The 27,488-nt window shown below is 37.4% G+C and overlaps 1 protein-coding gene across 1 annotated transcript in view; it reads right to left on the bottom strand.

The window, feature by feature from the left end:
- Positions 1-510: 510 nt before the first annotated feature.
- The window catches only part of NID1 (nidogen 1), a 127,441-nt gene continuing 100,463 nt past the window's right edge, over positions 511-27,488 (bottom strand). Inside the window, exons 13-20 of the mRNA XM_001378382.4 lie at positions 25,322-25,549; positions 22,940-23,112; positions 13,894-14,020; positions 8,416-8,587; positions 7,291-7,448; positions 6,015-6,138; positions 5,242-5,354; positions 511-4,225 (exon numbers count right to left, since the gene is read on the bottom strand). Coding sequence (XP_001378419.1) covers positions 4,104-4,225; positions 5,242-5,354; positions 6,015-6,138; positions 7,291-7,448; positions 8,416-8,587; positions 13,894-14,020; positions 22,940-23,112; positions 25,322-25,549 — 1,217 coding nt within the window. The 3' untranslated portion in view covers positions 511-4,103. The remainder of the gene's footprint in view (positions 4,226-5,241; positions 5,355-6,014; positions 6,139-7,290; positions 7,449-8,415; positions 8,588-13,893; positions 14,021-22,939; positions 23,113-25,321; positions 25,550-27,488) is intronic.

The following is a 27,488-nucleotide window of genomic DNA, read 5'->3' as shown; positions in this document are numbered from 1 at the left end:
AGTATTTTACTCTTCTTCCTTTTTTAGAATTATCCAAATCCAAAAGATACATTATATCACAGATAATCTCACCAAGAGAACTCCAAAGGTTACAAAACTACAATCTTCAGAAAATTCTGCATAAGACTATATCCTGTGTCATAGTATAATGCACTGGACATAGCAGTCAATCAGCTAATCAACTAGCATTTTTGAGCACCTATATGCCAAGAACTGTGTCAAGCACTAGTAAGTAAAAGAAAAACAAAATATTTTGAACTTTTTCTTAAGTGAGGACATAGTCAATGTGTTAAATTGAATTTGTATGGAGCAAGTCTATTGAAACTAAATTATTTCTTACAGTTTCTAAAAAAAAATCTTAAATTAAGTTTCCTATTCATTAGAAAAATCTCTATTCCAAAATTGGATTTCTTGCTCAGATTTTTAAAAGTAGTTACTAATAAACCAGTGATGAGAAAACTGTAGGTCCTAAAACTCAACATTAAGAAAAGTTGACACACTAAACACAGGAAGATTTTTAATTTTTATTAAAAAAACCACTTTATTATTTTCTGCACTACTACTGGTACAAATGTAAACTTTAGGGAATCACCTGATAATTGCATAACTCTGGGGGAACACTGTTATTAAGCACCTTCAATATTCTGCACATTTTTTAGAATTGATAGCTTTTAAATTCTTTTTGAAAAATGTGTCTGATAAAATGTGAATAAAATGAAGTTATAAAAGTTACATAAAATCATGAAGAACACTTTATATAGAGTTGGATATGTTCTGATAAGTATAAATCGAAAAAAATCTCATCTGTAGGATAGGCCTCAAATCAACCCCAACACTCCCAGAGGGACCAAAAGGTTCCCCAGACTTGTGCTTCTTGGAGATGTATTGCTTGCAACACAAAATACAACCGTATTTATGATATTTAAGGAAAGGTTCTCACCTCACCTGGTTCCCAAGTTTCTTCTTCTATAGAAGTTAGGAAAGAGACAGGGGAAAAGAGCTGGGAATTGGAGTAAGCATAGAGGGGAGATGGTGCAGGAAGGCCATTCTTTGGAGAGAAAAATCAAAGAATTATAGAATTGCAGGATTGGAGCAGATCTCAAAGTTTATTTAGTATAACCTTTACTGGGCATGAATCTCATTTATTTCATCCTCAAAAAAATGGTCATCCTATCTTTGCTTGAAGACCTCCAATAGCAGAAAAAAACATTTGTTATTCTGCCATTACAGCTTAATTGCTTGGAGTCTTAAATTTTTTTTTGATTTGTTCGTTTTGTTTTTTGTGTTCAGGAGTCCTCTATGCGAAAAACAGACAAATGGCCCCAGGGCCTTTAGTAGCTAATACAGTTATTAAAATAAAGCCTGAAAAATAGCTCTTAGTATTCTTAGAGACTTCAGAGGTCATCTAGTCCAATCTACATCTAATCAAGAATCCTTTCTCTTAAAAGGCTGACAAATAATATTCCCTTGGTCTGAGCCCTTAGCATCATGCTTGGGATACTGCAATCATCTTTCTTACACTTATTCCCCTCCCTCTGCAAGTCCATCATTGCTCTAGTGTGTAGGATTAATTAATTTATTAATCTTCTTTAAATACCATTAACTTATTACTTCACTACCTTTTTCAGAGGAAGAGAACCCCCCCCCAACAATTTGAAGGCTCTTCTTTACCTACAGGATAAAGTACAAGTAACTTTCTTGACTTTTGAGGTTCTCTAACCTGATACCAAGCTATCTTTTTCAGGTTACTTTCTTATACAAACTTGTATACAAATTAATCCTTTTCTTATACAAACTCTGTTTTATCCACACTAATCCACTGAGTATCTTTCAAATACATTGTACTGATCCCCAACTCTATGAATTTTCAACTCTATGCCTTTCCTCACTATTCAAGTTTTAGCTATCCTCCAAGTCCCACAGAAAGTTCTACCTCATCCATGAAGTCTTTCCTGAACAAACTAGTTCATTGTCTTCTTTGGACTCATAGAGAACTTAGCATCCAATTCATTTGGCACTTAACTTATTATCTTCCATTCCATTGCCAGGTGAGGTATTAATATATGTGTGTGTGCACATGCATGTGTATGTATAAATATTCTTTGGCACATGGATCCCTTTACCTCAGAACTTACAGAATTTTCTTTGTTGATACTATTAACTCCCATTCTTTTTGTCTCCGATTTTTTTCTAGCCATTTAATCAATCACTATCTTTCCTTTTCAGTTTTAAAATCTCTAGTCTTTGTGCCATCAAAACCCTGCACCTTCAAAACTTAGCTTTGGACCCATATTTTTACAACAGTATTAGCTATTGCCCTTTGATGCTAGCTACTCAGATGACTCAAAAGAGCATCTTTTAATCAATCACAGAAAATACCTAGAAAAAATAAATGAGGCAATCAATAAATCTACATTTATTAAGCACCAACTATATGCTGGGCAATTTGGGACCTTTTAATAAGACTCCATCAATGATTAAAAATTAGGTTCTTTAAAAGGAATTAAATTTAATTATGAAGTACCTTCTATCTCTGTGCAACACAATGCTAACAGAGATATGCATATAGTAGATACCAAATAAATGATGAGTTAAAATGTTATGGCCATACATTTCCTGGGATGCCATCTGGGATGTCCAAACCACTGAGAGGTACCTAGCACCATAGACTAAAACAGACACCATTCATATCTTCTCCCACTCCTTCTCATAGTCATCTGCCTCTTTCTGAGGCATCATCAGTGTTACAGTTTTTCTCCTAAAATAAGAAGATAGAACTCACCCTTTAAGAATGAGAACATGGTACAGGAGACCCACTATAAATGTGGTAGCTTGTTATGTGTTTGTAGTCCTCCCTTCTGAGAAAGTTTTAAAAGGATATTGTGTTCAATAAAGATGACTTTCATGTGGTTACCTTCTGCTCTAATAAAAAGAAATCCATAAAGATGGAAAATGATCCAAAAAAAAAAAGAATGAGAATATGGAAAGCCAGTAAGGACCAATCCACATAATGAGTGAGGACACTGGATAAGGCCCTTGAAATCATAGGAATCAAATTAGGAAGAGAGGATCTGAAGGGAGTTTTAACCATGATGAAAGTTAGTCTGCTAAAATGGAGGACCAGGTATGGGAGGAGAAGATGATCTCCAAGGCATTCAGTTCCTGGTGTTGGTGTCAGAGCACTTGTGTGAAGTGTTGAGACAAGGAATAAATGGTTATCTATGGAGTCTCTCTGGAACTCAGTTTCCCCATTTGTAAAAAGAGATATTTGGACCCAAGATAACTCCTTCCAGCTCTTACATTCTATGGTCTTGGAATATTGGATTATTACTTGTAGTCCTACATGTGGTTAGATGCCTTAGAATAAGTAGTTGTTGATATGACTTGAGGGATGCTAAAGAATCTTCCTACTCCTAAATATCGCTCTTGTTGGGTTAAAATATCTACTTTTAGATGGATTCATTTGAGTTAAGACCTGGTCTACTTCGTATCACTTTTAAAATGCTAATATCTTACTGGGGACAAGTGACATAAATTCCCTAACAGGAGAATTCCCAAGGAAATAGGAAGGAGCATAGGCAAAGTTTTATTTGTCTGGGGAAAAGAGTAGACCCAAAGGACCTGGATAAGACATTATAGTAGGGGGCTTAAAGAACCAAATCTGTCGGAAGAGGTATACTAGAGAGGGCAGACAGTGACCTGGGAAAGAGAGCACCTGGAAGGGAGGTAGGAAGCCATCACAGATAAACCTCCTGATTCTTCCTAAATTGGCTCGGGCTGGTTGTGTATCAAGGGACTGAGACGAACTCAAGAAGGCAGACAACATAGTTATAGGGCTTCATCCCACTTCTCCAGGAGCCTCCAAACCAAAGGAGTTTAAAGTTTTAGTATAAGGATTGAGACTTTCCTATTACAGAGAGCACGGGATGTATTTGTTTAAATGGCAAGGGGAACACTAGAAGTCCCCTAGTTGTGTTGGTCACTGGGTCAATGACTTAGCTCTGAAAGATTGGTTTCAGTCTGGCCCATTTCAAGGTAGGGTGTTGTAATTGAAAATGTAGTGAATGTAAGTGGCATTCCTTTCTTTTCTTGTTTCCAGTGTATTACTTCCTCTCTATGCAGTCGACCCCCAAGGTGTTATCAGGGCATCTACAGGACCTGCTTCCTGGGGTAGCCAAGCAGAGATGAGTGCAGCCTCCATTATTCACTGTGCAGTAGTTGTGACCTATTAGAAGGGAAAAGTGGATCCATTTTAGTACCAAAGTAAATAATCTAAGCTAGCACAGATAATAATGTTAAGAAAGTAGCCTCTTGGGTCATTTGAGGGGGAGCCTCGGAAGAATATAGTGGAGTAGATGGAAGGCTAGCATCAAAGTCAGAAAAAAACCTATTCAAATTCTTCCTCTTGTATAGATATGTAGTGGATAGAACATCAGTTTAGAATTGGAGAGATCTCAATTCAAATCATGCCTATGACACAAATTGTGTGACACTGGGAAAGTCATTCAACCTGTTTTGTCATCGGTAAAGTTATTTTTATGGACTCTGAGATCTTCCCCAGCACTAAATCTATGTGACCTTGGTTAAGTCACTAAACTGCTCAGTACTTCAGGAAATTCTCAAAGAAATTATAGATGAATTCCTGACCCACTGCAGTGGAGGGAGTTTCCATACAAGGGAGCTCACAGGTCCTGTTTTTCAAAAAAAAAGTTAAAATGTGAAGTCATACATGATGCTCAGAATTGTATTGCCTCTCTCCTTCCTAGATCCTTTCTTGCAAACAAACCAAATCCTATGCTGGGAGACAAAATACATTTCTCTCATTTGCGGGCTATGCAGATGAGCATTATCACATCTCCCCAAATCACCAAAACTTGGCTGGAAAGTTCTTTTTTTTTAAGGGGCTGAAAAAAATCTAGAACACTATCTCAAAGTGATAGGCAGAGTAAGACTGTGTCCCCTTCTCCCTTCTCCCTTCTAATCCTCATCTCAGTGTGGACAGAGCAGTCACCATGAATATAGAGATTGGGTGTGTGGCTCATGAGGGTGGGCCACCGAAAGATTTTTACCCAAGCTCTTCCTCACAGCATGATCATGGGCAGGCCATAGGCATAGGACACCCCACCACCCATCTACCCAATCCCTCTTCTTCTCCCACACCCCCTTCAGTTTCCCCATCAGTTTCAATAGGTTCAACAACACCACTGGCCACTAAACTTCAGCAGTGTCAATGATAGTTACCTTGGGGACACTGAGAAAAAGCTGTTGTTATGCCATACAGACGGGTCTGTTTGTGGGGATGGAAACTGTCCGTTTCTTTGGAGATGGCGAGATCCACTGACACTACAGAATTCCTACCAGCAACAGAAAAGAGTACAAAACATTGTCTTGTTTGCTCTGCAGGGAAAACTTTCTACAGACCCAGTTAGAGGTGCCAGGGGAAAGTCAGTGAGAAAAGGTGGAGCAAAAGTTTTAAGCCGGGTACCAACTTGTTGGAGGTAAGCAAGGATCAAAGCACAGTTCTCACCCCGACTTCTGGCTCAAGATAAAGGTTCTGTAAGCTCTTTAGGCAGCCATCTATCTGGCCTACCTTTGTCTGGGAGGCAGTGTTAGTAAGAGGGCTGAGGTTATATATTAATAATCTATATAATAGATTTATTTATAATATAGTAATAATATATAATAACATAAAGTTAATTAAATACTGGGATAAAGAAAGAAAAACCCAAAGTGACACCATGCATTCCAAATGGTGCAGGACCTCTCTGAATTGGATAATATTCTAAGGATGCTCATTTTTTTTAATGTGGAGAAATTCTGCTAACCAAAGCATTTTGATAAAAAAAAATGGTTTCCTCCTTTCTCTCTTTTCCTGTCTTTCCCCTCCTCCTCTGATAGCTCAGAGAATAGGGGAGAAGTTCCTCAGAAGATCCACGTCTGGGACAAATGGACAGATGGGAAGGTCTGTGACCACAAACACAGCAAGGGCCCTGACACTGTAACAAATGACGTACGTCTTCCAATCTGTGTAGTACAAATTCTTCCCATAGCTTGTAACTGCAAAAGGATACTGGGGCCCTTCAAGTATCTTGCGCTGGCCAGGCTGACTGGGGTTCATGCATTCCACTCGATTGGTGCCTGTGTAGAGAGAAAACAATTTGTTCTTTGTACATGAAAAATGGCCCTTTTATGTCAAAAAGAGGGCATGGGTGAGAAAGAGTCAGTGTTACAAATGGCATAGCCCAGTGAACAAACTAGACTTTTTTTTAAAGTATTTTTCCTGGCTTTCCCTAACATATTCATCTTTCTTCTTCCTTCATATATACATGCCTTTCTTGGAGTAGGTCATTTTTATTTCCAGTTATTGTTAATAATCATAGTAACAATTTATATTTCTACAGGAATTTACCATTTACCAGGTACTATAACCCTTTGAAGGGCAATTAGGTGGCACAGTGGATAGAGTGCCTGACCTAGAGTCAAGAAGACCTAAATTCAAATTTGGCCTCACTAGCTAGAATGACCCTGGGCAAATTGTTAACCCAGTTTGCCTCAGTTTCTTCTAATGTAAATTGAGCTGGAGAAGGAAATGGTAAACCTCTCCAGTATCTTTGCCAAGAAAATCCCAAATGAGGTCACCAAAAGTTGGATTCAACTAAATGACTAAACAACAACAATAATGCTGTGAAGTAAGTGGTGTGAACAGGATGATTACTAATAGGTTTTTGAAAAAGTGAACTCTAAAATATGTGTCTGGAACTGGCAAAAGCCATTATCTTTTTTTTTTTAAATCAGAGATCTCTGGATTTTCCCTATGATCTCCATCTCCCTTCTATTTGAAGGACAGTGATAAACCCTTTCTCCCTTTCTTGGCTAAGAAAGCTATCCTCCAGGACATGTGGTTTGTCATTGTCATTGTCATTGTCAAAAACAAGCTGTTTGATTATTCACATCCTCATTTAGGGTTTTCTTGACAGAGATACTGGAGTGGTTTGTCATTTCTGTCTCCAGCTCATTTTACAGATGAGGAAATGGAGGCAAACTGGGGGCCAGTGTCTTGTCTGAGGTCACATTAAAAAGTATAGTCTAAAAACCAAAACAACCAAAAATACCAAAAAAGGACAATCTGTTCTGGTGATGTTTTTGTCAAGGCTCTTAGAAGGGGATGGCTTGCATGTGGGAAGTTCCCAGTCCTCTCTTTGGCAGTAGATGTTCCTGAAGTAAGTACACCACCCAAACCAAGAGCCAACATTGCTCTTTATTCACCATACCTGAGAGCATTCAAGTTACCTGCATCTACCCAGCAGAGCTGTGAACTGTAAGTGTCAAAAGTCAATCCATTGGGCAATCCCAGGTCATCTTTCACAAGGATCCTTCGGTTGGTGCCATCCATGTAGGAAGTTTCAATTTTAGGACTTTCTCTGTTCCAATCTGTCCAGTAAAGGTTTCTGGAAGAGGGAAGAAGTCATTGAGGAAGAAGAGAAAAGAAAATAAAGAAATACTGAAGTAATATTAAAAAGATTATTTTTTAAAGTTCTTTTTAAAAAAGAAGCCTATGGTAAAAATACCATAGTATTCTTATATCTATAACAGTAGATCCTAAATAAAACCATGGGATAAAATGAACTAGCTTAGAAGAAGAGAATGGGAAAGGGATAAATTTAACTTTTTAGGTTTCTATTTCCTCTTGCATGTCAATTGGACCAACTAGTTTTAGAACAAACTCATTCTACAGTCAGAAACAATATGTTACCAGGAGAGGCATATTTTCAAAGTCATTCATTTTATATATAGCCACTACATAACATAATAACCAAGAATGCACTACAGACTTTGGGGAGTGCAGATGAAGGAATAAATGTGGACTCCAATAGGGATGGGAGGCAATGATAGTTGCAAACAAGTCCAATATGTATGAGAGAAAAGAAAAGTGGCTTTAAAGTGACCCATAAAGTCCAAATTACACTAGGAATAAGAGTACTGTTTATGAAAGTGCTGCTGCTTGACATCCAAAGGAACAATATCATGGACTGGGATCAGCTAAGAATTCTATAGCTGTTCATCTTAGTCACATTTCCAATATTATTCATATTCAACATAAGTGAGGAATATGATACTTCAAGGCTGTGAATTTATAAGTTACTTGGTTCATGGCTTTTCAATAGAACAGTGTATTGAACCTAAAATAACCTATATGTGATACATAGGATTTCTGTTAAACAAGGCTTAGTCTACTAAATAGGGTCTGTACAAAATAAAAGCTTCAGGAAGTAAAAAAGTTTTCTGAAGAATGTCAACTATTTCTAGTTGTGTCTTATATTTAGGAAAGGAAATAAGGCTGGTGTTAAAAGCATGCTATCTTTAAAAAATCCCAGAAGTCTTTGAGACATACACATTTATATAAACAAACAATACCCTCTAATAGAATCTGTTATGATTCCTCTGGGGTTCACCAGATCTGTCTCAAAGAGCACTCGGCGTTGGCTGCCATCAAGCTTTGCTACTTCTATTCGATCCAGATGAGAATCAGTCCAGAAAATGTTGCGACCTAGATGATCAAGTGCAAGTCCTTCTGGACTTCCAAGATCTGGAATCAAACATAGAAAAATCACAAATGACCAATCAATCTTTCTTTCTTCCTTCCATTCTCTCTTTTTCTCTTTCTTTTTCTTTTTTTCCTTCCTTTCTTTCTCTTTCTTTCTTTTCCTTCCTTCCTTCCTTCCTTCCTTCCTTCCTTCCTTCCTTCCTTCTTTCTTTCTTTCTTTCTTTCTTCCTTCCTTCCTTCCTTCCTTCCTTCCTTCCTTCCTTCCTTCCTTCCTTCCTTTCTTTCTTTCTTTCTTTCTTTCTTTCCTTCCTTCCTTCCTTCCTTCCTTCCTTCCTTCCTTCCTTCCTTCCTTCCTTCCTTCCTTCCTTCCTTCCTTCCTTCCTTCCTTCCTTCCTTCCTTCCTTCCTTCCTTCTTTCTTTCTTTCTTTCTTTCTTTCTTTCTTTCTTTCTTTCTTTCTTTCTTTCTTTCTTTCTTTCTTTCTTTCTTTCTTTCTTTCTTTCTTTCTTTCTTTCTCTCTCCTTCCCTCATCTTCTATCTTGGAATTAATACTAAGTATGAGTTCCAAGGCAGAAGAGTAGTAAGGGCTAGGCATTTGGGTGTAAGCGATTTGGCCGAGGTCACACAGCTAGGAAGTATCTGAGGTCAAATGTGAACTTAAGTCCTCCTGTCTCTAGACCTGGCTCTCTATCCACTGAGCCACTTACCTGTCCCTCATGATAGACTTTTAAGTTTAAACTACATTTTAATCTTCTTTCTTAAGTTTAGTCAATCAACAAAATAATAAATTCAAGTTCTAATTTGTAGTGCTGCCTATTTCAGAGATGTCAATACTCATACTCAAAATTTAACAATTGGTTTAAGCCAGTACAAGCAAGCTCCAGCTTATAAGATACAACCTCCTAGAGTCTTTCAGAAAATGCAGAATGACAGGTTCATTCATTTTAGGCAATAAGAGAGGAGAGAAGAGGGATAAATCTGGACCGGTGATTTTAATGGAAAAAGTAAACCTCCTCTATTAATTCAGATCAGCAGCTTGTCTACAACTTAAAATCATAGACAGTTACCTGGGAAGGTGCACTGAGAATTTAAGTGTCTTTCCCAGGTACACAAAGTCAGGCGTAGCAGAGGTAGGTCTTAAACTTAGTTCCTCCTGACTCCAAGATCAGCTCTAATCTACACTAATCTAATCTAATGTTTAGGGTTCATTCATTAATCCTGAAGAAAACGTGGAATTGGTCTGATTCAAAGTAACAAAATTTTGCAGCATCTTGAGTATTTACAATTGTATTTATATCTGTTCTATTAAGAGAAACACACATGCTAAACACTCTGATCTTTACTTAACCCTTGCCTGTTTACTTTAAAATTCAGGTTATATGCTAAGTCAAGCTCTAAATCTTATTCTATGAAATTTCAGTGCTGTCCATAAACACTCGACTTGCAGTTGAGGTTATTGTCCTTTTTCATTGGTTGATTTGAAAAAAAAAGTGAAATGAAGAGAAACAGGGGAAAACTGAGTTGATGGAGAGAAAAAAAAATATATTGCATATGATGAAACCAGTAAACAATGACTGCAGCAATGTAAATGATACTAAAAAGAAGCTCTATTCAGATCAATTACAGATTAATAGGCAGCTAGATTACACAGTGATTAGAGTACCACGTCTGGAATCAAGAAGAGTCTTCCTGAGTCCAAATCTGGTCTCAGACTAGCTGTATGACTCTGGGCAAGTCACTTAACCCTGCTTGCCTTCAGTTCCTCATCTGTAAAAACTGGAGAAGGAAATGGAAAACTGCTCTAGTAACTCTGCAAAGAAAACTCTAAATAGGGTCACAAAGAGCTGGACATGACTGGAAAATGACTGAACAACTGAGAGAGCTGAACCTGGATTCAGGAAGCTTGCATTCAAATCTGGCCTTGGATACTGGCTGCATGAACCTCAGCAAGTCACTTAAATTCTGTCTGCGTCACTCATCTTATCTACAAAATGAGGATTATAATAGGACCTGTTTCCTAGGCTTGGTGTAAGGCTCAAATGAGATAATATTTGTATAGTTCTTTGCAAACATTAAAGTCCTACATAAATGCACTACTGAGAGGGTATGACCTAGTGGCTAGACTGCCAGACTTATAGTCAGGAAAATCTGGGTTCAAATCTTACCTCTGACACTTACTAGCTATTAAGTCACTGAATTAGCCAGAACTTTAGATTCTTCATCTGTAAAATGAAAGTTGAATTTTATGGTCTCTAAACTTCCTTCTAGTTATAAAACTATGATCCTAAATGTTTTATTGTATTTTCCCCCCAATTACATGTAGGAATAATTTTAACATGTTTTCTGACATTTTGCTATCCAAATTCTCTCTCTCTCTCTCTCTCTCTCTCTCTCTCTCTCCCTCCCTCTTCTTTTATTCCCCCTCCCCAAGATGGTAAGTAATCTGATATAGGTTATATAGGTGGTATCATGCACTATATATTTCCATATTCATTCTATTATGAAAGAAGATGCATATCATTCATATACGGGAAAAAAAAACCCAAACTATGATTCAATGAATGGTGGATGAAACACTTCCCTTTTCTCAGTAGAAAGATGTGAGTCTTTGGGTGATGAATATTGCGGAAGCCAGCAGACACTGGAGCTTTATAAGTTGGCTTTTCCTTAATTGTTTTTTGTTTGTTTTAGGCAGGGCTCAGTTGGGAAGTATGTTGAGAAATAATTGTCATGTAGGAAATAAAAGTCACCAATACAACTTTGAAAAAAAGAGAGAGATGAAATGGGGAGGACCCTACTATAATAAGAATTTGTTCTCTAATGTCCCCTATGGTGTTTTTCATTTCTATTCGGCCTCCTACCTGGGTGATCTGGGGAAGTAAGGTAGTCAGCACAATGCTTAATTCAGAATGTATTAACTTGCATTGAATTTTAAAGAATTCAAACCCAACGGCTGTTGCCCCTACCCGTTCTCCCCTCAGACTTCTGATGGGAACCATGCCATTACATGTCAGAGACTTCAAAGCCACCTCAGACCCCCTCCCAGAGGAAGCTCATTAGGAATGAAAAGCTGCAGTGGGGGCAAAGTCTTTTTTATTCAAAGGAAAGTACGGATTTGCAAAGTATTAAAATATTTCACATGTCCCTGGAGGCTAAGGGAGGGGGAGGATGACCTCTTGAGGTCATGTCCTACCCTTCGATTCCATGAGACAGGATCAGAATAAATCACTGTGGAGTAAATTTGGAATGAGTCCATCCTGCGTGGGCTATGTGGGATACTCAGAACACATGTACGCTCACAGTGACAGGGGTGGGGAGGGACGATTAAGATGATAATATTTTTATAGGATGCTTGAAGAAGTCCCAGAGGAAGCTCATTATCTCATCAATAAAAATCTTGGTTCTAATTCAAACTCCAAGAAGATCCAAGCACCTCCCCACCCCCCAGAGACATGTTGCTCATGGTCTATGATGTTGAGATCTAGAAAATGTCAACCAACATGCAACTAGAGGAGAATGACAAGGTTTTGAGTTTTATATTATATATTCATGGTTAAAATAAAAATAATAGTAAGAATGATGCTTATATGTTCAGTCAATAAACATTTATTAAGCACCAACCATGTACTAGGCACTATCCTAGTGCTTGGGATAGAAAGAAAAGGCAAAAGATAGTTCTTGCATACAAGGGATTCATGGTCTAATGTAGGAAACTCTCTATAAACAACTATGTACAAATAAGCTATTTACAGAATACACTGCACATAATCAATAGGGAGAAGTAGAATTAAGAGGGATGGAGAAAGCCTTCTGGTAGAAGAAGTTGGAACTTGAAGAAAGTCAGAGTATAAGATCTAGGAAAAGGAAAAAGGTAAACACTACTGCATTCTCTATAAAGCATTAAGCTGAAATGCTGAAGTTTCTCTGCTTTTGGTGAATAGCTCGCACAGTGACTTTTCTTCTACAAGGATCAGATTTGGGTTTCTTTCATTCAGTGTTTTGGCAGTAAGTAAGTAGGCTTTTGTTGGGAACATTTCTGACTGTGCAGAATTGTCTTGGATGGTTATCAGGTCCAAGAGCAACAGGAAATAGCTGACATTGACCTACTAGCCTAGCCTAGCCCACTGAGTTTTGAACTCAAAATGACGATAATAGTCTCAACATTTTGGGAAAAGGAACAACTGAACAAATGCAAAATGGCATCTGGAAAGTTTCTACTCATTGACCAATTGTGAAAAATAGCAGCAGTCCTCTTGATGATGGAGTTTTGTAGCATAGAGCTCAGTGGTTGTATCCACAACCAAACACATTTAGTTCAACTTTAATTTAATCGCCACCACATTAACTTCTGGCAAAATCAACCAAAGGGAAAAAGCCCAGGGAGGTCTACTTCAAAAGCTCTGGGACCCTTTCAGAATAAGAATAGTCATGGAAATGTCAACTTGGAAATTGGAGAGCTATGTTCCATTTCAAGCAAGGAGAAACCAAAAGCCAGAAGCTTATTTTTAAAGACATGCCATTATGATACATTATGATGCCATACAGTTCATGTTGGAAGCAAAATAATTTTCTATTACATTATACTCCAGATTACCAATCAAATCTCAAAACAACCAATGCTATTTCAACACAGGTCTGCAGGATAAAAATGTCTCTAAATCAGGTCAACAACCCATTTATTTTAAGCAATAGTCACGGCTTGAAAATTCTTGTGCAATGACAGGATTTACTTAGACTTCTAGATTTCACTGTGATGGGATCCATCCTGCTTTAGTGGAAAATATGCTGGATTTGGAGTGGGACAGCTTGAGTTGGAATTCTGTCTTGATCAGTTACTTAACCTGGATAACCTTGGCCAAGTCGCTTAACTGTCTCTCTAGGTTTTATTTTCCTCATCTGTAAAGTGGGTACTTAGGAAAAAGAGAGGAGCTTCAAAGGCAATATAGAATGGTAGACATTTGCACAGTGAGATTTAGAAACCAATGCTATTTCCTAACTCTACTCTTTCCTTGGAACCAATCCTTACTATTGATTCTAAGATGGAAGTCAGTGAGCTACCAATGAAAAACTGTGAAAGGGGGGTCATACTATAAGGTGATTTTCTAGATGGTTTTTCAGCTCCCTTCCTGTTCTTAGCCGCTGAGCCTATGACCCTCCTAGGGACAGGTGAATTTAAAAAGGAAATTCTTGAAGCAATTTTGCTATAGGATGATATTTGAGGCCAGAAGTCCCTGCCTGATGCATTAGATTGTGCGATGCCATCTCCAATTATATAATACCATGGAGGTAGGGATAGGTCTGTCCTTTTTCCTAGAAACAAAATCAAAGAAGAATAGAAAACATTTCCCACCTTGCTTAATGATAGTTGTTGGCTCCCCACCATAAAGGCTGGCTCTCCCAATGGCAGGTTCACTGATGTCTGTCCAGTAAACCACCTTATCCACACAGTCAAAGGCAAGTCCGATAATAACTTTATCCTGTAAGTGAAAAGAAGCTTGTTATAGAGATAGTTTCTATAGACTCACAATTGCTTGAAGGACAAAATTTGTGCTAAAAAATAATGGGCAAGGGAGCAGCTAGGTGCCTCAATGAATTGACAACCAGACTCAGAGATGGGAGGTCCTGGGTTTAAATCTGGCCTCAGACACTTCCCAGCTGTGTGACCCTGGGCAAGTCACTTAACCCCCATTTCCCAGCCCTTACCCCTCCTCTGCCTTGGAACCAACATACTGTATTAAATCTAAGAAAGAAAGTAAAGGGGTTTTTTTTTTTTTAAAGAAATGGGGCAAGAGGTAGCTGGGTGACTCAGTGGATTGAGAGCCAAGCCTAGAGCTGAGAGGACCTGGGTTCAAATCTGGCCTCAGACACTTCCTAACTTTGTGACTCTGGGCAAGTTACTTGATCCCCATTGCTTAGTCCTTATTGCTCTTCTGCCTTGGAACCAATATAATGTATTGATTCGAATACAAAAGGTAAGGGTTTAAAAAAAAATTATAAAAAGTAATGGGGCCTAACCCCAAAAGGGATTGAGCTGAAAATCTCTAATGTGATGACCAATCAAATACTAGGTGGCCTCTAGGAAAATCTTGAATATTTCCTTCATCAATATTCTTCCTCCATAACACAGGTCATACTTTATTTTTAAACCCTTACCTTCCATCTTAGAATCAATAGTAAGGATTGGTTCCAAGAAAAGAGTGGTAAGGGCTAGTCAATGGGAGTTAGATGACTTGCCCAGAGTCACACAGCTAGGTAGTATCTGAGGATAGATTTGAACCCAGGACATCTTGCCTCTAGGCCTGTCTTTCAATCCACTAAGCCACCTACCTGACCCTAGCACAGGTCATATTAACGTTACCTGTAATGCTGATAAATTGTTTTTTTTTTTTAATCCTAATGCCTCCTTATCAACCAAATTTTTTTACTGGTCCTATTCAGATTTATCCATTTCATATTCTTCTCATCATTTCCCCATATTAGGAAAGCACAAACATTTACTCCTATTTAATTCACCACACACAGTCATTTCTCACTATATTGCAATTCACTTATTGCCACTTCACTGTATTGTGGGTTTTTTAAAAAATCTAATTCTGTATCATGGAGTTTTCACTATATTGCAGTAGTTTGAGGATGAATACAGTACTGGATACAATGGAAATGCAGTACGCCACTACCACTTGTGCAAGTTTGCCAACATGAGATTGTACATGGCTGAGCACAAAGCGGGTGTTATTGTATTGTATTGTACTGTATTGACTGATGGAAATGAAAGGTGACCAAACAACCACAGCACTGTGTTCTGTGTTTTGCGCTGATTCGCACAGTATTAATAAAAATGTGGAAAAGGTTTATAGGAGAGCGGGAAGGGTTTATAAAGCCTTAAAATAGATATAGGTAATAAAGTAAATATAATACCACTACTTTGCATATTTTCACCTATGGAACCTCTGGAACGTAACTCCCGTGATAGACGAGGGATCGCCATATTTTCTAAGCAACATGGGGCAATATGGTGTTGAGGAAGTTTTTCTTTGGTCTTACAGTTAGAAGACCTGAATTCAAGTGCCATCTCTGCTAATTACTACCTCTGAGATCCTTGGAACAAGTCATTAAACCTCTCCAAGACTCAGTGATCCCTATAAGTTGGGGACAATAATGCAATAGTCTGCCTGAGGCAATGTGTTATATGTTTTAGGGGATACAAAATGAATTACATGGTATTTTACATCAAGAGGTTTATAAACTGGAAGGGTTAAGTCCCATTGATTGCCTTGGGAAAGCAATTTTCTAAATGGCCCCTAAAACAAGCAGTCTTCCTCCTATGAATGAATGCTATCCTCACAGCAGATTTGGCTATTCTACATGAGATTCCATGTAAATAACTCATTGGATTACTGTAGTTATCCATTTTCTCCTTGGCTAAACATTAAGAAAAAGTTAATCTCTTTAGAGACACTCATGTCAGTGACTCAGAAGAAAATCTAATAGTGTTTCATTAGACACTTGATGCCATTTCTTGTAAGTCAATGTAAGGCTTAACTCATTTGGAAACCTGGGGACGTGAAAAGGCTAGCTTTGCTTAACACACACACACACACACACACACACATACACACACACGCATGCACGCACGCACGCACGCACGCTTGCTTGTATGTTGAATTTCTTAACATTTATAATTCTATAAGGAAACACTGGGATGGTGGGATGGGTAAGTTAGGCCAAAAAACAGCTGCAAGGAATTTTCTGAGACTTGAATTTCCCACTTATACATCCTCATTTCAATCTCTACCTCAGAATAGATTTTGTCTCAATGAATGGATTTAGAGGAAATTTTTATTCATCAAAAGAAATTTTCCAAATCATGTTCTAATGTCCACTACTCCTGGTATGCTAAATGTGAAAAAAATAATGAAGAGGAAAAGAGTACGTTTTTAAAGAAATTTGTAAAAATTTAAAGTTAATTTCTTTACTTGCCAGCTATTTTTTTTATGATAAGAGAGAATGGTGGCTCAGTGGAAAGAAAACTAGGTCAAGATATAGGAGATTCTGCATTCAAATGTGACCTCTGACATTTCCTAGCTGCTGGGCAAGTCATTTGACCCCAATTGCCTAGTCCTTACTGCTCTCCTGCCTTGGAACTGATAGTATATAGATTCTAAGATAGAATGTAATTTTTTTAAAAGAGGGAATAGAAGAATGACAATGGTAAAAAGTGGTTGTGAGGATAGAAAAGATAAATAAAATGGAAAGAAAAACAAAAAGACTGAGGAGGTAACAAAGGGAATAATGACAATTTCATATGAAATAAATGGATTAGTTTTGAACAGGCAAAGGGAAAAGGATCCTCATGAAAGCAAACTGCTTCTGTGTCTCTGAGCTGGAGACTACCTAAATATTTACTTCTCTACTTCCCTTTTTTTCTCTCTTCCATCCTTCCTTGTTGAACACTTTCCCCCACTATATATGCTTTTCCTCCTTTGCCTTCAGAGATACTACTTTCCTTTGGATATCTTCTTGTACTATCTTTTCAATCTCTGTGACATATAAATTTACTCCCTTTTGTTTCTTTTCCCATTTCTTTTAGTATTAACCTCTTTTTTTAGCTCTAGTTGTATAGATATATATACATATATTTGTATTTATGCATACATATATGTATATATACATTTTTATGTCTTGGCATTTCATCCTATAAAGTTTGTCACTGTTCCCTCTAAGTGTAATTCTTTTAGCTTCCCAGGTGATAATATTATTTTTAAGAGTTACCAATGACCTCTTTTCTCATAGGGATACATATCATTTTAACTTATTGGGTCTCTTTAAAAAAATTATGTTTCTTGTTTTGTTTTGTTTTGTTTTTCTTTTTTCCCTCTTTCTTAATTACCTTTTAATGATTCTCTTGTGTTCTGTGCTTGGGCATCAAATTTTCTGTTCAGGTCTGGTCTTTTCTTTACAAAAGCTTGGAATTCTTCTATTTTGTTAAATAACCATTCTTTCCCCTGTATGAATATAGTCAGTTTTGCTGGATAATTGATTCTTGGTTGTAGACCTAGTTCCCTTGCTTTCCGGAATATCATATTCCATGCCTTTCAATACTTCATTGTAGACACAGCCAGATCCTGTGTTATCCTCACTGTGGTTCCATGGTATCTGATTGACTTCTTCTTATCAGCTTGTAATGTTTTTTTCCTTGGTCTGATAGTTCTTGAATTTTGGCTATAACATTCCTGGGTGTTGTCAGTTGGGGATTAACTACAGGAGGCAATCTGTGGATTCTTTCAATCTCCACTTTTCCCTCTTGTTCTAGAATATCGCGGCAGTTTTCTTGGATAATTTCTATATGATGTCCAGGCTTTTTCTTTTGTTATGGTCTTCTGGTAGACCAATTAAGTTGTCGTAAATTGTCTCTCCTGAAACGATTTTTCTATATCTTCTGTTCTGTGAATGAGGTGCTTCATATTTTCCTCAATTTTTTCATTCTTTTGATTTTGTTTTATAGTGTCCTGCTGCTTTGTGAAGTAACTTGTTTCTAGTTGTTGTATTCTGTTTCTTAAAGACTGGATTTCATCACTGGCTTTTTGATCATCCTTCTCCTTCTGGTCTGATTTTCTTTGGAAGTCATCCTTCATCTCCTTTGCCTCATCTTTCATCTCCTTTACCTCATTTTTCATCTTCTTTGCCTCATCTTTCATCTTCTTTGCCTCATTTTCAAGCTGATTGACTTTGGCTTTCAAGACACTATTATCTTGTTTTAGTTCAAGTGCCTCTGTTTCCAGATGACTTATCTTAGTTTTTAAGTTCTTTTCCCAGTTGTCTTCAGCCTCTTTTTGTGTTTTGAATTGTATTTTGAGTTCTTCCAGAGCCTGTATCCAATTCACTGGGGCTTTTGTTTTTTGGCTTGGAGTTTCCTTATCCTTCTCTGTCCCATTTGCTCTTTGTTCATTGCCTGTATAGAAGCTGTCGATTGTAATTTCTTTTTTTCTTTTTCCTGTTGTTTGCTCATATTTATCCCTTCCTTTCTCCCTGCTGTTGCCTTAGCTCTTGCTCCTCTCATTTTTTTTTGTGGTTTTGGGCTTTCTTTTCCACCTTCACCCTTGGAGTTTGTCAGGAAATCTCTCAGTTCAGTCTGTGGGGGAGGGTTGTTAGAGCTTGAGCTTCCCTGTCCTCTGAAGATTTTAATGGGGTTAAGTTCAGCAATCTGTAGGGGAGGGGTGTTGGAGCTTGAGCTTCCCTACCCTCTGAAGGATTTGATAGGATTAAGTCCAGCTGGGTTGCTGAATATGCCCTAAGGCCAAAACCTCAGGAAGGGGGGGAGAAATATGGAGTGTCTCCATTGCTGCAACTATGCCTCCTGCTCTGTGCTCTGAATTTCTTCTCTAATTGCTTTCTCACTGCCTGTGTTGGACGCTCTAAGCCTGGCATAGCTTTGCCTGCAAGGTACTCTCTCTAGACCAGCACCTTTGCCCACCCAGAGGTTCCAGCTGCCACTGGAGGCTTAGCACTCTAGGTGGGGGAGGGGTCCTTGGACCTTCCTTCTTCTTTCCCCTTAAACTGGAGTATTCTTGAATTTCTGCTTTTGGAGGTGTACCTTTTAAGTTGAGTCCAGCAGGAAGGTTCCTTGGATCTGTCTTGTTAGGTTTGATTTTCAGAGCCCTAGGAGCATTTAGTTTGTAATTGGTAAGGAAGGGTTTTCAGAGGTCTGAACTTTTTCTGCCTCTATGCTGCCATCTTGACTCTGCCCCCCCCTAATCTCTTTCACTAGTTCCTTGTCCTCTTTCTGAACATTTATGGTGTTCTTTTCTGCCTCTACATTCTCTCACTTGATATGCTCATTCACTCCAATGTATTAAACTACCACTGTTTTGTAGGTCATAGCTAATGATATTTCTAGAGCTGAAAATGATCTCAGATATCCTCTAATCCAGACCCTCATTTTGCAGATTATTAATACAGAACTGTGTTGACTTCAGTCACATCTCTAGACTATCTCTTTTCTGTAGTTCATTTTCCAGTCAACAAGCATTTATTAAGCACCGATTTTGAGCCATACATCAATTACTACCTACAGGATGTCTCCATTGGAATGCCCTTAGCACCCTAAAACTCACCATGTCCAAAACTGATACATATCTCTCCCTTATTTTATTTTCCCTTAGAAATGCTCCATATTCTGACTCCATTATTCTTACCCCACATATATTTGGTCTCCTATGTTTGAAAACAATCATCCTATCAATTAGCATTTATTAAGTACCTATCATGTGTCATATACTATGCTATCTTTGTTTTGTCTCTTCCTTTCTTTACCACTCTCATATTCAATCAGTTGCCAAGTATACTCAATTCTATGCCACAATATCTTTCAGATTTCTTGTCTTGTCTTCTTTTCTGTCCCAATGCCATCATCTTTTAAGGTTTCATTACCACCTACTTTAACTACTGCAAAATCCTGATGGGTATCATTGCCTTTGCTTCTTTTCTCCTTTAATCCACATCTTTTTTAAAAATAGGTTTATTAAACAGAGTAGATTAGGTTAATGCTATGGACATAGTATTTGACAAAGTCTCTCCTTATGACAAGATGGAAAGGGGTGTATTAGTTAAGGGACTTTGGAAATGGTTGAATAACTAGACCTAAAGTATGTCATGTATGAATTGATGTCAGCTTTGAGGGAGGTCTCCAGTGATGTATAATAGGGAACTATCTCTCTAGTTTAACATTTTTATTAAAGATAAGTTGAAAATCAAAGGGAGTGCACTTATCAAAGTTATCTAAAAAGTACTTGACAAGCTAAAACACTGGGCTAAACCCAATAATATGAAATTTAATAGGGAGGAATGTGAAATCCTACACTTGGACTCAAACAATCAGTTTTGTAAGTATGAGATGGGGAAATATGGATAGAAGTTGGTTTAAAAAAGATCTGGCAGTGTTAATATGTTACTTAAATCTCAGTAAGTCAACAGTATCAGATGGTAATTTAAAAAGATAAAATAATCTTAATCTGCATTAAAGAAGGAATAGTGTTCCAAATGAGGTAAATGATAGACCTATTGTCTTCTGCCTTGGGCTGACAAAACAGCACCAGATTTTCTTTCTCCTCTTGCTAAAATATCTGAAGTATTATACTTTATTCTGGGTACTACATTTCAGGAAAGACAACTGTACTTTACCCAGGAAAGTGACCAAGATGGTGGGAAATCACACAATAGAAGTATTGCCTGAAGAAACCATGGGTGTTTAGCCAAGAGAAGAAAGGACTTAGAAAAAAACACAGTAGCTGCCATTAAGTTCTTGAAGGTCTATCATGTGGAAGAGAGATCAGATCTGTCCTACTTGGCTCTAGAAAACAGAATTAGGGGGCAGAGTGTTGCAGAAGCAGATTTAGGCTTGATGAAAGGAAATATTTTCCCATCAGATTACTCAAAAATGGAATGGACTATTTCTGAATAGAGTATGTTCCCCAACCTAAAGGTGTTAAAGCACAAGTTCTCAAACTTTTTGGTATCAGGATTCTTTACAGTCTTAAAAATTATTGCAGACCCCCATCAATAACCTTTGTTTATGGCAGTTATATTGATTGATATTTACCTTATTAGAAATTAAAACATCTTTGTATTACTATGAAAATAATTTTGACCTCACAAACTCTGAAAGCCTTTATATGATATCAGACAACATTTGGAAAACCATTCAATTAGGTGATTGCTAATTAGTATTATTTTATAGGAGATCTTTGAGATTCCTTCCAGCTCTGAAATCTGGTCATTCTATGAAATAAGAAGACTAATTATACAGCTATTAAACTAGTCTAGATGTGATAAAAATGAGTAGCTAAACTCTAATGATATGAGACAGATAGATGAGAGAGTTATGGCAGAGACAGAATTGACAAGACTTGGTAACAGAGTATTTGTATGATCATGGAGAAGAATGAATTAAATATGAGTTTAAGATTACATGAATGGTTGACTTTCAAGAGATGGTGGGGCCATTAATAGAAATATGGAAATCAGGAAGAGTAGCGGATTTGGAATAAAAACTGGTTCATTTTAATACATATTGTGCTAGAGCCATAGGACATTTAGATGGAGATAGTGAGTGCTGAGCATTTTAGAATGGAGCTTAGGTTAGAAGGCTGAAAATGTATACTTGAGACTCACCTAGAGAAAGATGTGAGATAGAAGAGAAAATATCTAAGGGAGAAGTGCTACAGAAAAGTCAAGAGGAATATAAATTGAAAAAAGTTCCTTGGTTTATAGTTAAACTTCATATGAACAATTTGAGTAGAGTAATGGAAACAGAAGTCAGCTGTCAAAGTTTTGAATAATGGTTAGGAAGTAGGAGCAGTGAACATTCTCTACTTTTTGGAGAAGTCTACTTTTCTAATGTAGTTATTTGCACAACCAACAGGTATCATGCCAGGTCTTTTGCTATAGAGAAGAAAGTTAGATAATTTGGCCTAGTAGATATCACTTGGGGGCTGGAACCCCTAAGTCAGGCACCAAATGTTATCAGATTGAGCCCCAGTCCAGGTGCTTGAATAGATCAGGACACCTCATTCTCTCCAATGAACAGCCATCTGGAGAAATTCCATTAGTCCCCGCATGTGTAGAGCTACTCAGGGATGCTGTCCATCTCCTCAAGCCCAGCCTAGGAGAGGGAGCAGAGGGACCTTGACTTTTTCTCTAAAAAAATCCTATCCACGACTACTCCAAAAAGAAAGGCAGCAGCAGCTCTACTCCCCAAAGAAATGGAGGCTCCACTTCTATCAGCCCAGACCACATCTCCCTACTAACCCCAATAAAAGCTTTGCCTGAGAAATCCTTTTGAAGTAAAACCAAAACCTGAATACAATAAATTATACCAAAATAATAAAATATTTAATAAATACCCAGAATTTATTCACAAAACTTAAAAAAAATTCATTTCCATGCCTCTGGAAAGTGTGTATACAAGGTCAAGTCAATACTATAGAATGAATCACTTTAGTCTTTGGGGAAGATAAAACAAGCCCAAGAGAAACACAAAACAAGGTAACACACTCCCAGGGACCCAAGCTCTCCATCACTGAAATGTATTATAAAGGGAGACTTTTTCAGGATCCAGTTCATACAATTCTTTCAACAAAATAGAAAGAAGAGAAACTCAAAATTATCTGAGGTGAGTCTCATAACCAGCCCTGGATGTTGGGTAGAGGCCACATGGTACTTGTCCCTCTTCTAGCAACAGGAAACTGAATCAGAGCAACTTCCTAAAGATCACATGCAATGAAAATTGCATTAGAGTCTTGGAAAGAACTCTGTCCTTTATCTGACTAGAGCACACTGTTTCTTCAAGTCCATTCCAGAGCAAATGTTATGATCATATGCAACAGTTATGTACTTACGGGAGCATGAAGTAAAGCTTTGGCCTCAGTTTTCTTCATATTATTTCCTTCTAGTGGGAGACGCTCTATTTTCCCTGTCTGGGCAAAGAGTAAGTGTGTCCCAGGGGGGAGAGGGATTACAGCTGGAGGAACTGAAGGTCCAGGGTGGACTGGAGGAGCAACTGTGCTCAAACCTAGGTGAAAAAAAGGTAATAGTCAGTTCTAGTGCCAGGTTTCAAGCAAATAGACCATTTTAGAAGAATGACAAAGGCAGAAGATAAGTTGTTTTTTTTTAAAGCCCATAGGCCATCAATAGACATTTAATTGTTACAAAGATAAAATATATGAGTTGCACATAAAAGGCAAGTTAGAAAAAGATGACCTGGTTTCCCTCTATATTGAGTTCTAAAGGAATATAAACAGATAAGGAATACTATTGCTCAGTGAAACGTGAATTGGCTCTGAGTTTGAATCTTGATTCTGATAACATCTGTATGATCTTAGCAGGTCACTTACCCTACCTAGGCCTCAGTTTCTCAGTTTGTAAATTTGTAAAATTTACAATTTTAAAGTTTTTTTTAAATTTACAAAATTTACAGTTTCTCAATTTGTAAAAAGAAGAGGTTGAATTATAATGCCTTTAGGATAACTTACACCTTTAGCTCTATGATTCTATGATTTCCATGATTTGGTTTATGAAAGTTATAGTATTGCCTCTGATAGCATCAAGATAATTTTTCTTTGCATTAAAATATTAGTGGGTTTCAACCCCAAGCAAGACAAATAAAGTGTTCTTAATATTCAAGTACAGTCAGAAGCTGTTAATCCAGTTTGTCAATTATCTAGATCCTTAGGTTCTACTCTTCCCCAATACTGCCTATCTTTTTTATTTCATTAATGAATTCAACAGAGGGACCAAAGCAAGAGAGACAAAGAAAAATCTAATTAGTATTGTTTGCTACTTAACACATTTCGTGAAGTGTTTGGTGTGAATGAGATGAGTAATTCATGAAAGGTTCTGGATTATCTATATGTGTGCCCTACATTACCATAGATAATTAAATGTTGACTTTACTAGCTTTTAGTAATCAGAATGTCATGCCATTTATGATAGAATCAAGGGATCTGATGCTAAAATGGTCCTTATTGTTCTTCTCCCTTAATTTAAAGTAAAAAAATAAGGCCAAGAGGTTAAATGTCTGGGCCAACATCATATAACAATTAGTGGCACAACTGGGACAAAACTCAGGTTTCATAATTCCAGGTCCATGACTCCACCTCACTACTGTATTGTGAATTCAAGTTCATTGGGAACTTTCAAATTTTTGCTTTACTTTTTATAAAACCCACCTAGTATCTTTTAAGGTCTTGGGATACAAATAAAAACCAAACAAATGACTCCAGATCACTTATTGAGACTTAACTAGCTATCAACTCCAAGCAAGGCATGAGGTGAAAGTCTAAACCATTCTCTACACAACCACCCACTCCAGTCAGAATTGGTGACAGGCAATAGAGTAGAAGAGAATCTGAAAACCCGGGGCCTTTAGTCTCTGAAAGTTCACATCAGGAAGCCCTTAGCATGAATCCTGTCACTTTTCCTAATTAAAACAAAGGAGAAGGATAAGAGGTGAATATCTAACACCAAGGGCTAAAATCCTTCAATACATTTGCTAAAGGGAATACTGATAACAGGAACACTTACACTTTTAGGATTTATTTTGTGGTTGAAATTTTTCTTACGACACCATGAGTTTGGGGCAGTTTTTAAAGTGTAGTTGAGGGAAATCTAGTGGTCCTTGAGACCCTTTTGGTCTAAAAAGTCAAAATTATTTTCATAATTGTACTAAGACATTTCAATTTTGAACAGGGTAAATACTGATACATGTAACCCACATAAAGACGTTGGGGGATCCTCAGTCATTTTTAAGAGTGTAAAGGGGTTTTGAGACCAAACAGTTTGTGAATAGTGCTTGCAGAAAGGATAGTTGGAGAGATGGGAGGAGGTAGGCTTGACCGATGTACTAGTTCAAGATTAGAATATCTGATAAATACAGTGGATGGGTGCTGAAATGGGATCTTTGCCTTTAATCAGATCTGTATTAAAATACCAGAGAAACCATAGCTTCAGAGATTTAGTACAGGAAGAGCCATTGAAAGTCACCTAGTCTAAGACTATCCCTATTTTACAAAAGAGGAAGCTAAGGCACAGAGCACTTACATCCAAAATTATATTATACTCAAGTAAGTGACGAAGCTAGACTTTGACTTCAGGGCCTTTCATTCCAAAGCCAGCATTCATTGTATTGAACCACGTTAGTAGATTCTATTGCACAGCCTAATGAACACCAAGTTCACTTGTGTGATATGAGTTTTCTCTTGAGTTTGGAACTAACAACTTACACGGGGGTCTCATTCCAGGGCCAGTCCTGGTGCCATCAATCTCATTGCCATCTCGATCCACACACCAACAGTATCCACTGCTGTGATGACACTGCATTGGTACATAATGTCCATGCTCATCACATTCAGGAACAAACTGCCCCACAGGTCTGGGCCGTCTTGGGTCAGTGGCACCCACGGTTCCTAGAATATGTTCTCTTTGACGCTGGCACCTGGTTTTCTCCATTTCTGTTAAGGAGTTAAGAAGACAAGAAGGCAGTTAGCATTGCTAATAACCAATCTGCATTTTTAATAGGCACAGAAAAAAAAGTCTTCATTACTTTCAGCTTGAATCAGTTTAATAAGCTTATCTGTTGCTTGGACTTAAAATTAAAAAAAAAATCTTTTTCTTTAAACCTCTGCCCTACATTGCTGCAAGCTCATCATTATGTAAATCAATTCAATTCAACAAGCATCTACTGCAGTGGTTCTCAACCTTTCTAATACCGTGACCCCGCAGTACAGTTCCTCATGTTGCAGTGACCCCAAACCAAAAAATTATTTTGGTGGCTACTTCAAAATGTAATTTTGCTACAATTATGATTTGGAATGTAAATACCTGATATGCATTATGTATTCTCATTGCTACAAATTGAGAGGTTGAGAACCACTGATCTACTGCATCAAACTATGTTCAAATGTTTTATTGACAAATGTCAAAGTATTTTCACTGACATATGTTTATTCTTCCTTTACTAGATTAAGGTGCTTGGCATTTATCCAAGGCTCTCTCCGCTGCACAACTAGGATCCCAATATAGTGAACGGCATTCTTTCATTTGCTGAAAGAAGTGGTAAGGCTTTTTTCAGATCTCCACCACTTGCTAGTAATGCTAGTAACCCCACCCATTACTCTATATTTACTTTGTATATATTTTCTATCTTCTTATTTGGATACACATTTTCCCTGAGAGTCTGTAAGCTCCTTGAGGGGAAGGATGATTTCATTTTTGTCTTTGTACTCTTTGTGCCTAGCATTGCTATATAAAACTACCAAGAGTTGGCTGGCATTCTTACTGTGTCTCACTGTGACATGTATGACCTACAGCTAAGTATCTGTGTCTCATCATGTAATTTAAATGAATGTCAGCTGTGGTGGTGGTGAACTCTCATGTACTTCCCTAACTATTAAGCAATGGTTTTCGTGTAAGCATGCTTACTAAATCTGTAAAGGAAAGTCAAAGTAGTGGGAAGAGATGGGCTTGGCCACTGTACTATTGCAGGGCTGGAACATTTGGCAGAAACAATTGACTGACATTGAAATAGTGTTGATCATTAAAACAGATGGAAGTATGCATACACGAAAATTACTGCTTAGTAGTCAAGGAAAATTCATTAGAGAGACATTCTATGCCTTATTTCCACAAGACCTCTTGGCCTGACTGTTGCCCATTAATGCTAAAAGTGATAGTCAAAGTAGATCATTTCCCTATTTTCCCTGGTCCCAGATCCTAACTGCCCTATAACACATACCATGATTTTTTAAAAATTATTTTTATTTCTTTCATTAACTATTTCTCAATTACATGTAAAAAACTTTCAACAATCTTTTTTTTAACTTTGAATTCCAACTTTTTTTCTTCCTCCTGTTTCTCGCTCAGCTCCTTGAAAAGGCAAGCAATTCAATTTTGATTATATATAACATATAATGATGATGAAATAAAACTATAATACCCAACTCATATGCTACATATAAAAAGTACACAGAAGTAATATAATTGAAATTTGTACAAGTATAATTATAGAGCATTTTCACATGCATATTAGCTCATTTGAACCTCACAACAACATGTGTGGTAGAAGCTACAACTATTATTCTTATATTACAGACAAAAAAAAAAACCCTGAAACTAAGAGTTAAAGGGATTTGCCTTGGTTAGATTCACATCCCATTTGAATCTGTCTTCCTCTGTAGTATTCTTTCTACCATTCCATTTCAATGCTTTTTTCATACACACCAGCATACATATGACTTTTTTCTCCATCTTTTTCTTATTTAAAATAAAATTAGAATTAAATTTTACTTTTTGTTCACATGAAAATCTGCTTTCTCTCTTTCCCACCTCCCTTCTTTCTGCTCCATCCCCACTGAGTAAGAAAGAAAAATAAAAACCTTACAAACATAGGTA

Source organism: Monodelphis domestica, chromosome 2 (genome assembly GCF_027887165.1).
Source record: "Monodelphis domestica isolate mMonDom1 chromosome 2, mMonDom1.pri, whole genome shotgun sequence".
NCBI lineage: Eukaryota > Metazoa > Chordata > Mammalia > Didelphimorphia > Didelphidae > Monodelphis > Monodelphis domestica.
The sequence above is the reverse complement of the archived record's forward strand: the minus strand, read 5'-3'. Positions and strand labels throughout refer to the sequence as shown.